The sequence below is a fragment of the Lissotriton helveticus genome, chromosome 8 (assembly GCF_964261635.1).
Source record: "Lissotriton helveticus chromosome 8, aLisHel1.1, whole genome shotgun sequence".
In the NCBI taxonomy this organism is placed as follows: Eukaryota; Metazoa; Chordata; class Amphibia; order Caudata; family Salamandridae; genus Lissotriton; species Lissotriton helveticus.
Genome location: NC_136069.1, coordinates 462,112,430 through 462,125,717, shown reverse-complemented (window position 1 = coordinate 462,125,717; position 13,288 = coordinate 462,112,430). Strand labels below are relative to the sequence as shown.

The following is a 13,288-nucleotide window of genomic DNA, read 5'->3' as shown; positions in this document are numbered from 1 at the left end:
AGTTGCCTCCGAGATCTGGAACATGTGGGAGAGATTCCCTTGATGCTGTACCCACTGGAACTACAGGTCCGACTGCAGTCTGCATATGCCATCTGGCATGCGTCACTAGCAGAATACAGGAGGCTAGGAGGCCTAGCAGATTCAGAGTCAGTCTCACCGAAATCCATGATAGAAGCTGAAACATCCAAAGTCGAGGACAGACAAGACCTGAGTCAATGTGAGCATCTTGAATTTTTCTTTTTTGAGAAGGTATTGAGGGCTTAGAGAACTAGAATCGGACAAAGGCCCTTGTCCTTTTTCGGGACCAGAAAGTAGCGGGAACAGCACCCACAGTTTACTTCTGGCACCGAGCCCTCTCTATAGTTACCTTGGCCAAAAAAGCCATGACTTCCACCCGGAGCAGTGACAGATAATCCTCCGTCCGCCCGTCGTAAGACAGGGGCACAGAGGGAGAGATTGTGTAAAAGGGGAGTGGGTAGCCACTTTGGACTATCTGCAGAACCCACCTGCCTCTATGTTATGGGAAGCTTTTTCAGCTCAGTGACTGGGATAGGGTTGGCATAGTTGAAAGCCCCTTCCGTAGCCACTAAAGTAGCGCAAGGCAGACTGGGGATGTGGGGCAGCCGAGAGGTCCAAGGAGTTGGCCATAGCCCATGAGTACTTAAAGCGTTTCAGTGCCAAGTCCGCCTTGTCTCCGAAGCGACGGGTGCCATCGAAGGGCATGTCCATAAGAGAAGTCTGGACATCCCCTGAAAAGACAGATGTTCTAAGCCAGGCATGGTGTCTGAGGGCGACCGTCAATGAAACCGCTCTGCCCAGTGAGTCAATCATGTCCAAGGCACAGCCTGTAGTGAACTTTGGTGCGTATCTCCGGTCTGTAACTGCTTGAGAGAGAATGGCCTGTGCCTCCTCCGGGACCTGTGGTAGCACTTGTGTGATCGTTTCCCACAGCGTGTGGGAATAGCCGCCAAATAAGCATGCTGTGCTCACTGACCGCAATGCAAGGCTGGCGGAAGAAAACCCTTTATTTCCCAAACTGTCCACCCTCTAGTGGCAGGGAATGCACAATGGGAATTGAGAGTCTTGGACCACCAAGCTCTCTGGGGTTGAGTGTTGGGTGAGGAAGTTTGGGTCACCTGGAGTGGGGTGGTGGTGGTGGGTAATCGTCCTAATCACAGGAGCCCCTGTGCTGGGTTTGGACCAGGTCCTCAGAAGGACGTTGATGAGGGCTTCGGTGAACGGGAGTAGGAGTTCAGAGGAGGAGACGCCTGGTTGCAGCACCTCCGTCAAGATAGTAGTCTTGACTGCCACCGAGGGCAACTGAAGGTGGAGGACCTCAGCCTCCCTCCACACCACCACTGCATATGTAGCTCCCTCCTCTGTAGCCACAGTAGGGGGAGAAAGCATTCCGGTATCTGGAGAGGAGTCCAATCTGCTGGCATCACCCAGGTCCTCACACCAGTCCATATCCTGCTCATACTGGTATTCTGAAGGGTCCATTAACCCCTCCCATAGGTCTAGGTTTTCAGAATAGAGCTCGGGTCCGACCTAGGACGCGAGGGTCCTGTTGGTGCCCAAATTGGCGTAGGATAAAGTGGCTCTGTGTTGTCAGAGATGAAAATGGGGCTTGGGGAGTGCTAGTGGTGCTGTGAGCATCCACGTCGGGGCCTTCGCCAGGGAAGGTCGCAGGGGCACGTACGGCGCTGGTCTGGATCCATGGGGGTCTTTCGGAGCCGCCAGCGTGGAACCAGATAGAGTCCCCTCTGACCCCGTGGAGCCCGAAGGCACATCAGAGGGGTTGGGCCCCTCAAAAACTAGGCGCATGGCCTCATAAAACCTTTTAATTTAAACTAGGGAGGCACGGAGTCTGCCTAGGTGCTGGTTCCGAGGAACCAGGCCTCGAAGCACAAGTTACTACTTGTGTAACGATATATCTGTAAGAGATATTAGTTAGTGATAGATTCCTTACCTTAGAATATCCCCAGGCGTCAGACTGGATCCAGAAATATTTTCGTCAGCAGTACCCCTGCGCGTCGGTAGGTGGCGTCGTGCGGCTCCGCATCTGTGGCTGGCGTCATATGTGCCGAGATGACGTCACGGAGACTACTTAGGCGCCACCCATGCGTACTGACGTCAGTTTTGTACACAACTTTGCCGCCAGGAACGCAGAGCCATGCAAGAAACTGACCACTGGTACCGAGGAAACTAGGGCCCTGAAGGGGATGACCTTAACCCTAGAAATCAGTTCGCAGAACGGGGAGGATGAGTGGGGCGGTAAGGAATCTATCTCTAACTAATGTCTCTTGCAGATATATCGTTACACAAGTAGTAACTTGTGCATCTGAAAGAGACATTTTTGTGATAGATTCCTTACCTTAGAATAGATACCCCAGTAATACCAACCCCGGTGGTGGGTCTGCGAACAAGATTACACCAGAAAGTCACGGAGAACAGAACGGCCAAAGAAGCAGTCTCTCCGGACTTGACTGCCAAGGCAGTAATGCTTGGTAAACGTGTGCAGCGAGGCCCACGTAGCTGCCTGACAAATGTCCTGCAAGGGAACGCCGCGTCCCAAGGCAGTAGTGGCTGCCGTTGCCCTGGTAGAATGGGCACAGAGTCCCACAGGAGGCTCCTTCTTAGCCAACGAGTGCGAGTAACACGCTTTGATGCACAGAACAACCCACCGAGAGATGGTTCGTTTGTGCACAGCCTGACCTTTTTTGGCACCCACGTAGCTAACAAAGAGTTGGTCATCCACCCGGAACTGTTGCGTGCGTTTCAGATAGAACGAGAGCGCACGTTTTGGGTCCAGACGGTGGAGCCTCTCTTCCTCTTTTGAAGGATGCGGAGGCGGAAAGAAGGTGGGCAAAGTGATGGTCTGCCCGATGTGGAAGGGCGTGACAACCTTTGGCAAGAAAGAAGTACGGGTCCTTAAAACCACCTTGTCCGGATGAACAGACTGGAAAGGAGGTTTAGAAGAAAGAGCCTGGAGCTCACTCACTCTTCTGGCAGAGGTGATAGCAACCAGGAAAGCCGTCTTTAGAGTGAGAAGACGTAAATGACAGTTATAGAGGGGCTCAAAGGGAGCGCACATTAGATAGGTTAAGACAAGATTTAAGTCCCATTGAGGCATTATGAGAGGCATTATGAAAGGCATGGGAGGAAACATGTGTGTAATCCCTTTCAGGAAACGGTTAACAACCGGGGACTTCAATAGCGAAAGCTGATCTGGAAGCCACGGGAAGGCAGAGATGGCCGAAAGATAATTGTTGTTAGTGCCCAGAGCAGAGCCCTGCTGGTCCAAGGATAGATAGTAGGAACAGAAGGACTTCAGAAAGAGGAGCAGAAAGGGGATCCATAGGGGATTTGCTGTGCACCATGCCACAAATTTGTTCCACCTACAGGCGTATACCGTCTTAGTGGTGGGACGCCTGGCTGCCAGAATGACATCACAGACTTCAGGAGGAAAATCGAAAGCTGTCAACTGTCGCCGCTCAATCTCCACGCATGGAGGTGGAGGCTGGACAGGTTCGGGTGGAAAACTGCCCCCTGCTGCCGCGACAGAAGATGCTCCCGAAGAGGCAGTCGTATCGGGGGATCCATCGCCATGCTGAGTAGCTCGGGACACCAGTATCTTCGTGCCCAATCTGGAGCCACAAGAATGACTTGGGCCCGGTCGCGCCAAATCTTCTTCAGCACTCTGGGCAGAAGTAGTTTAGGCGGAAAGGCGTACAACAGACCGCAACTCAACTCGCGACGAAAAGCGTCGCCGAGCGAGTGCCGCCTTGGAAATTCCAAGGTGCAGAACTGATGACATTGCGCGTTCTCTTCGATGGCGAATAGACCTAACCAAGGCCCTTCCCACTGCAGAAAGAGACGTTGCGCCACGTCCGAGTTCAGACGCCATTCGTGATCCATCAAGCACTGTCGGCTGAGTTTGTCCGCCCTGGCGTTCAGCAAACCTACCAGGTGTTGAACCACCAAGGTAATGCCTTGATGTTCCAGCCATGTCCAGAGGTGCAGAGAATCCTGACATAGGGTTCACGACCCCACCCCGCCCTGTTTGTTACAATACCACATGGCAGTGGTGTTGTCCGTGAACACCTGCACTACACTTCCCCGGATAGAGGGAAGTTATGCCTTCGGTGCCAGACGTACTGCCCGAAGCTCCTAAAGGTTGATATGGAGGCGGGGGCTCCGCCGGAGACTAGAGGCCTCTGATCTCCGCCTCTCCCACGTGACTGCCCCATCCCAGGTAGGACGCATCCATCACCACTGTGTGCTCCAGTTGAGGAAGGGAGAGAGATCTGCCATTGACCCATTCGCGATTCGTGAGCCACCACTGCAATTGCTGTGCAGTGCCCTTCGAGCTCTGAACATGATCTGACAGGTTGCCCTGATGCTGTGCCCACTGGAACTTCAGGTCCCACTGCGAAGCCCACATATGCCATCTGGCATGTTGCACCAGCAGGATGCAGGAGGTTATCAGGCCCAGGAGCCGGAGGGTAATCCTGACTGAAACCCTGGATAAAGGCTGAAAGATCAGAATCATAGCCTGAATATCCTGGACTAGCTGCTTGGGAGGATAAACCCGAAACTGTGTCGAATCCAGAACCGCTCCGATGAAGGGAAGCTTCTGAGAGGGACTCAGGTGCGACTCCGGCACATTGATGGAGAACCCCAGCAAATGCAGGAGGTCGGCTGTAGACTGAAGGTGGGTGACGACTGCCTTGGGCGAGCCCGCCTTCAACAACCAGTCGTCGAGGTAGGGGAAGACGGACACCCTTGACCTGCGCAGATGAGCTGCGACCACCGCCATCATTTTCGTGAACACCCGATGGCCGCTGGTAAGGCCGAAGGGAAGCACGGCAAACTGAAAATGCTCCTGGCCTACCATGAATCGCAGGTAAAGCTGGTGGGCCGGCAGGACGGAGATGTGAAAATACGCATCCTGCAAGTCCAACATTACCATCCATTCCCCAGGGTCTAGGGCAGCCAAGACCTGAGCCAGAGTCAACAACTTGAACTTCTCCTTCCGGAGGAAGCGATTGACGTTCCTGAGGTCCAAGATGGGGCTTAGGCCCCATTTCTCCTTTATGGGGACCAGAAAGTAGTGGGAATAACAACTACGTCGTACTTCAGGCCCAGGAACGCACTCGATGGCCCCTTTGGCCAAGAGGGCTGTGACTTCCTGTTGGAGAAGCGCAAAGTGATCCTCCGACATGTCGTGGAACTGATGTGGCATGGCTGGTGGGGCAGACTTGAAGGGGGGAGTAGCCCCTTTGGACGATTTGCAGCACCCACCTGTCCGAAGTGACAGAGAGCCAGTGGGGGAGGTGATGTTGAATCCTGCCGCCCACCGGCGTGGGGTGCACCCAATGCTTGGACTTGGAAGGCTTTGTGGCTGATGCTGCGGGAGAGGAGGTGGACTGCCCTGCACGCTGGCCTCATGTGCTGCCACGGCAACCACCATGCCATCGCTGAGGTTGGTTCTGCGCAGGATTCAGGCTGAACGAACGTGTAGGGGTGCCCCTTCCGTGGCCACAAAAGGAACAAAAGGTGGACGTGGCCGGGTGTGTGGTGGAGAGACCCATGGACTTGGCCGTAGCCCGAGAATCCTTGAAACGCTCCAGTGCACTGTCTGTGTTATCGCCAAACAGACGAGTACCATCAAGAGACATGTCCATGAGAGAACTCTGGACATCCCCTGAAAACCCAGTGGACCTCAGCCAGCCATGGCGTCGCAAGGCCACCGTTGTGGAGATGGCTCTCCACAAAGAGTCCACGGTGTCCAGCCCACACCGAATGGCGAACATTCGCAGCATCCTTCCCCTCTGCAACAGCTTGGGAAAATACAGCCCGAACCTCCTCCGAGCACTGGCTGGCAGAGGAAAACAACTTCTCGCCAAACTGCACCAATTTTGTCAATTCCTTATCTGGGGGAGCGGTAGGGAATGCGCTTTGGGAAGTGGAGGCCTAAATGACCAGGCTCTCCGGGGTCGCATGATTTGTTAAAAAGGCAGGGTCACCCGGTGCCGGGCGATGACACCTGGCCACGTTTTTATCCACTGGAACCCCTGTGGCTGGTCTAAACCAGGTGCTGATTAAAAAATCCGGCAAGGCCTCATTGAACAGAACTTGCCGCCGGCAGAAGCACTTCAGTAAGGAGGTTCGTTTTGAGAGTAACAATAGGCAGATCAAGGTCAAGATCCTCAGCTGCTCTATGGAGCACCACAGTATACGTGGCACCTTCCTCCATGACAGCGGGAGGGGACACAAATCCAGGCTCAGAGGAGAGGTCAAGGCCAATTAGGGTCCCAAGCAGGAGCAAAATTGCCCGGAAACTCGGGCAAGGGCGGAGGTGGGACGAACGGAACGCATGGCGGCGCCAGTAATGGTGCCGCAGGGGGCGCTGGAGCCGCCGGCGGAGGACCCAGTGGCAAGCAAGGGCCCTCAATAGGGACCACGGGGCCCTAGGCCTGAAAAGGTGGAGCATGGCGGCAAGAAACTCTTGCACCTGGGCTGGAGTTGCCGTCGGACCCGGATAGGGTGGGTAGGCCGCGGGACTCCCAGGCTCCAACGGAGTCACAGTTGAAGGACCCCTGGCCCCTTCGTCCGCGTCCCGAGACCGATGGGGGGACGTCGGAGAGCAAACACGCTTCTTCGACTTTTTCTTGTGACGTCTCTTACCCGATTCCGAGGGTGAAGACTTTGACCCCGAGGAGCGATGATGATGGCTCCGCAGTCGGTCCCTCGAGCGACCCCTAGACCTCGAATGACAGACGACTGCCTGGCCTCCAGCAGCTTTTGGGACCGCTCCCGCAAAGACCTCGGAGCCATGGCCAGACAGTCGGAACATGACCGGGAGTCATGGTCGCGCTCCAGACAGTTGAGTCAGACGCCATGGGGGTCGGCCACCGACATCGTACGGTGACAAGCCCTGCAGGATTTAAACCCAGGCATTCTTACGAGGCACCAGGACTCAACAACTCGAAGAAGTAGAGACAAAACTCTCCAAAAAGTTAGTCAAAAAGTGGCTAGGGTACGTGCTCTAACCGGATCTGCGTTTGCTGGCAAGGAAATAGAAAGAACTGACGGCAGCGTGCATGGGGGGTGCCCAAGTAGTCTCTGTGACGTCATCTTGGCGCATACAACGCCAGCGACGGACACGGAGTCGCACAACGCCACCTACCGATGTGCAGGGGTACTGCTGATAAAAAACTTTCCGGATTCAGTCTGACGCCTGGGGATATTCTAAGGTAAGGAATCTATCACTAACGTGTCTCTTTCAGATCACAGATGTTCCTTCGTCATGTCAGCTGACAGATGAGGAGAATTTGAAGCGTGCTTCAACTTCTTATTTTTCGTACTTAAATGCCCCGACTATTTGCAGTGGGATGAAGAGGACTTCAGACTCCTGGAACAGTCCTGAGTCATTCCTCTCAAGCAGGACCGTGACTTCTGTGAAGTCGCATGCAGAGCCGCTAGCAGCTTCAGGGTCTCCCCCTCAAAGCTTTCAGTGCCATGGCCCAGCAGTCGGAGCACGACTTGGAGTCATGGTAGCGCTCTAAACACTACAAACACACGAAGAGCGGGGACATAATCAACAGAGCGGTAACATGCACCACAGGGTTTAAAACCCGTCTTCCCCGAAGACATCCTCATCACCCCAGGAGGAAATTTTAAAAAAGAACAAAACGTTCCAAAAATTCTGTCAAAAACTGACAGAGGGTTAGCTCATCTCTCGGATCAGCGCTGGCTGGTGAGGAAAGAAAAGAACTGACATAAGTGCACCGCGGTGGCGCCTATATAGGTGTCGCGGACGCCGCTGCCATGCAGAGCTGATCAATGCCACCTACAGTGTGTAGGGGTACTGCTCATGAAAAGTCTTTGAAACCAGTCTGACACCTGGGGAAATACAAAGGTAAGGAATCTGGGGCTAGATGACTATCAGAAAATGTACGATTATTGTATTCAGCTGGGAGATATCTTTGGAAGGATGAAATGGAACACAAGAGCTCTAGTAATAGTTGAATCCTCCACAACAGGGATTAGATAGATTGATTAAACCCAGCCTTGTAGGAGCCTAGTGCGCCTTCAGATATTTGTATTGTTTGTATTCGCATAATCTAGTATACCAGCATCCTCAATGCTATTCATTCTAGTATGCAAATGATTTGAATATCTGCTCTTTTTGAGCATTTTCCAAGTCTCCACATTTGTCTTTACAGCGTCTTAATTCTTTTCAGATGTTCAAAATAGACTTAAGCTTGCGCTTCCAGTAGGGAAATTATTTTTTCTTGGTCTGTTTGCTTCTGAAAGTTGGTTACTTTTTTCTTACATTTCATCAACTTTGTAATTTAGGCTTTCCAAATTGGCCATATGCAAGTCCTGAGAAGCCTGAACTTCTTTCACATAAGGTGGAATATCATTAAATAAAGTTTTTGCTGAGGCGGTCTGAGGATATCTTGGCCATTTTCCATCTCTACACGATGATCTTGGACGGTTGACTAAGTCGAAGGTAGTTGAGAGTTCCAGCAATATTAGGAGGAAGGGGTCATCTTAATCTGTGCTTTCAAGGATGAGGGCTACGATGTGTACAGTAACCGTGTCCATGCTGGCAGCATGGTCGGAAGTCAGGTTGGTAGTGATGAAAGAGATGATTTGCATTGATGTGATCGTGAAGTTGAACAGCAACTGAGTTTTCAATGATCTTGCAGATGAAGCATAGGTGAGTGCTGGACCAGTACTTAGTGATCTCATCAGGGTCTAATGAAGGTTTCTTTAAGAGTGGGAAAATGTGGCCTGTCTTGAGAGGTTCTGGGAAGTTTCCGAAGTATGGGAGCACCGACGATGAGTAGGGCTGAAAGAGCTTCCCTGGGTAAAGCTTGGGAGGAAGACTTCATAGGAAGTAGCTTTGAGGGAGCGGAGTATGTCAGTGAAATCTCTGAGAGACAGGGCTGTGAAGGATGACAACTGCGGATTCTACATGAAGGGGTGGGCACTAAGAGGAGACTTTAGTTTGGTGTAGTCGACGCGCTGTCAGATCTTTCTTATTTCATTGTAATTGTCTGTGGAGTGTGGAATATATGGGTCAGGCAGGGGCTTGATGCCTTGCTTGATTATCTTGAAAAGTATTCTGCTTCTGTTAGTGGCTTCATTGATGGTTGGTGCTGTTGGTATAGTACTTGGCTTTGGCTGATGTGATGAACCATCTGTGTGTTGAGCGGAGGGACTTCATCACCATGAGGTTATCTGGGTTTCTTTTGTTCTTTATCTGCAAACTCTTCAGAGTACCAGGGTACTGAAGGTTTTGGCTTGCACTTTTTCATTGGAACATGGATGTAAACATAGTTTTTCAAAAAATATTTGAGGTCACTTCAAATGCAATTTACATTGGGAATGCAGCCGGCAGGGCGAGAGAGGAGTTCATGCCTTAGGTTGTTTATTGAGAAGTCTGTGGAGGATCATAAAGATTGGTCTTCTCTTTTGGGTTAACCTTTGTTTAGGATGCGGAGCAGGGAGATAGGGACCAGATGATGGCTAGTCCAATCCCAAAATACAGGTGGTTCACACTGGATTGTAAGTGATTTTGCAAACACGGGGTCGAGGATGTGGCTTTGCAGTGTACTGGCTGAGTGAGGTGCTGCATCAAATTGAATGTTCCATGGAGATTGAGGAGTGTTTTTGTTTCCTTTGAGCGTGTGTTGCCTGGGAGGTTGAAATCAGGCAGAGGGTGATGTAGGTGTGTTGGATGGATAACATGGCAACAAGATCCTTCCGGTCCATCTTTCCTTTACAGGAGGCAATCCAGCCTGTATTTCAAAAAGGTACAGTGATCCCCATCAAGCAGGCGCAGTAGGTGAGTGCATACATCTGCAGTGGGACATCTGTGGGGGTTCATGGGACCCCTTTTCCTTGCTTTCTTGGTGCCCTCAGTGGTGGCAGTGCACCACCTCATATGTTGAGTACAATCAGTGAGCCCACTGACAGATTCTTTGCCTCTATGCCCATTTCTATAATATGGCGCAGGTGCAGAGGCAAAGTGTTTCCTCGGGCCACGTTCCCATGAAAATGGGGAAACACCCACTGGAATCATGCCAGCATGGTCTGTATTACAGAATGGGCTGGGCAAAGAGCAGGATATTTAAAAACAGGGTAACCTAGGGACAGCATACAGAAAAAAGATCCCCAGAAGTAGAAGGACAAGGGTGAGTGATTGGAAATACAATATAATCAGAGTTGCTCAAGTGCAGTCAGTGTCATTGCTATCTGTGAGCCCTTGTACGAGGATCCAATATATGGTGACGAAAGGTGAGCAACTAACTTAGAAAATCTGGAGCGGTGGCCACATTCACAGACCCCATTTTGCAGCATCGGAGCACCCAGATCATCTGACAGAACTGGCGCACACATGTGAGTACCCATCCTGAGGACAGCCGGACAGAGACACAGTGACAGCAATGTGTAGTATCCGGCATTTGTTAATGTAATGTATTTAATACCTCCTGCCCAGCCAGTGCTTGTGCTCTGTGCTCAATAGAATTACCAAACAAATGTAGGGAGGAGGTCCACGCAGATAGGTTGTAATTAAAGATGATTTATTCAAGCCGGTAACATGTTGAATAGTTCCAGTACAACAGGTAGATGAGATGTGGGGAGGAGCCCCACCAGGAGCAGCCTCTTGCTGGTCAGCCCTTGCTCACCTGTCACTTCACCTCCCTGTGTCCCAACATTCCGAGGCACATCATGACTCCAACATTCTATTGAGCACAGAGAACAAGCACTGGCGGAGCAGGAAGTGTAAAATACATTACATAAAAAATGCAGGATACCACACAATGCTTCTTTGTCATAGGATCAGGATAACTCTGTAGCAAAAATGGTAGCTCTTTTTCTTGCAGTCACATGGAAAATTTGCATCAGAGCCCTTTTCAGCTGGATAAATAAGCATTAATAGTGAGCTGAGAAGACAGATATGTCAGTGTACACACACAAAGAAATGCAAGGTGAAAAATACGAAGCCTTCAGTCTGTGTTCAAGATATTGGTCCCCAGTTTGAATCTGAGAGCTCAAGTAATAGGAAAACATTTACATCCGTGATGTATATATATTTTTTAACTTTGCATTGTCAGTCATGATTGTACAATTTTTGTTGCATATTCAATGATTGCTTTGAAAGCAAAATGAATCTATAAAATCTTTTTCAGCAGTGTTTTGCACAAACACATGAACGTATGCCATGCTTACTGCAATCAATACTAAAGTATGATGCAGAGCAATAGAAGTTTTCTTAAAGTAGGTAGCAAATGGAAAGGTTTCAGCTATTTCTTACCTCTGGCCTACAATTTTCTAAAAGTAATGCAGGTGGCCCGAAAGCACCAGCACACAAATTTTACAAAGACAACATTTGCTATGGCATATTCAAAGTGACTTAAAAATACGCTTTGCGCTTGTATGCAATGACACTCTGAGGTACACTTTTGCAGGGTAGCACTAATAATCAGGGCTTGGCGCTACCCTCTATGATATACAGAAAGTACATAACAAATCAACACTGATACTTAAAAGCTCCATACTGTAACGTTATTGGTTTGCATTGAATCTTGCATTTTACTTTCTGTGCACACAGATCACTGAAACAACACATGGCTGTACTTACTCATTTCTGCCAATTTTTGTGCCAGGTGTTTGCTAAAGAAAAAAACATGACAGTGAATTAGCATGGTTACTGATAACTTGTTTTGGTACAATATACACAACTTTTCAAAATCTATATTAATCAATAAGCAATATTTTTAAACAATTCTTAAACTTTGTACAGCCCAGTTGAAGTGGAAGATTTCAGATGTTAGCTTTGGTTTTTGAAACACTTCTGAAAGAATCTGGGGGGAAGACACTTTTGTTGCTGAGGTTTCTTGGCCATATATGAATAACAATAAGTAAAGCATTGCACAAATATACCACGGACATTTTAATGATATTTGCCAGGGGCTACAATCATTATGCCCACTGTTATGCCTCGTTCTACTTACCTGTTAGAACTCATATTTTATGCTACCTCAAAAATAAACACAAATATGGCCTCTGGACTCTAGATTTACAAGATGGTTTGTTTGCCATAACCGAAGAACAATGTGCTATTACTTACTGAACAGAAATTAATAGGCAAGTACCTAGAACTATGGCTGCCATAAGGCAAGAAGTAAATATACTGTCATGCACGCTCTCCTTAACTCGACAGTAAATGGTATTAAAACACTATTAATAATATGGAGTATAGTGTCTTTACTATTATTTCGAGTATGTCCCAACTATTGTATTAGAGCCTCAAGTCAATCAGCAGTTCTCAGTGTGGTTGGTTCTCTCACTTCTATATCACAACAGGATCAGGGAAACATATATACAGGATAATGTTGGGGCGGGTTTTAGTTGCAGAGAGGTAAGATTTTCCTTCGTTTAATCATATGGAGCATCGGGTTCTTACTTTTGAATCTTTCTTCCTACATGGCCCATATCTGAAGAGAGGCTGTTTCAAAGAATCACAGGAGAAACAAACTTTGGAACACTGCCTCAACAAACGTAGCATCAGTCGTACTATAATTCACCCACAGCTATAGTTCTATGTCATTCCTTGAAATGTCAGACGAATTTCAAAAGTACATTAATGTTTGTTTGAAGATAGGAGCTAAATTTCATATTTCTTTGTGTCTTCTTCTGAGTATTTTAGCCAATATAGAAGTGATTTTACCAACCTGTATTTGCATTTGTTTTGCTGCAGGAGAACTAAAAACTAAGCGTATTTACATTCATGTGTACAATCCTGTTTTGCTAAAACAAGTGCTTAGAATTAAACTTTAGCAAACATTTATTAATGCACCAAAAATGTAATAGTAACAGGCTACAAGGCTTCTCCATTTATCACTGTGCCACTATTTTTTTTTTTTTTTACTTTTCAGTTAGTGATGTTTCCTAAAAAACATCATTCTTCATACATAAGAATGAATGTTTTCTTCTGCGGCATATTTAATTGCTTGATGTGACAGGAGGGCATTTTTGAGAGAATAACAAGAATTGTTTAATTCAGGTTCCCAGCTATGTATATCAGCAAGTGTGACTGTGGGGCTTTGTATTCAGCCAAGGGGATAATGCGGAACACAATTAGACTAGATAAGATGTGCAAGCCACAGTTCTCTTTACATCACGGCACTGAAGATTCACAGTCATATTGGCATAATCATATTTTTTCCATTTTCATGTTTTATTTAAATACACCCTCGCTGCAAAT

At 48.7% G+C, this 13,288-nt stretch overlaps 1 protein-coding gene across 1 annotated transcript in view; it reads right to left on the bottom strand.

Annotated features, from left to right (window-relative positions):
* The window catches only part of RB1 (RB transcriptional corepressor 1), a 1,127,005-nt gene that overhangs the window by 43,579 nt on the left and 1,070,138 nt on the right, over positions 1-13,288 (bottom strand). Inside the window, exon 26 of the mRNA XM_078657333.1 lies at positions 11,663-11,694. Coding sequence (XP_078513459.1) covers positions 11,663-11,694 — 32 coding nt within the window. The remainder of the gene's footprint in view (positions 1-11,662; positions 11,695-13,288) is intronic.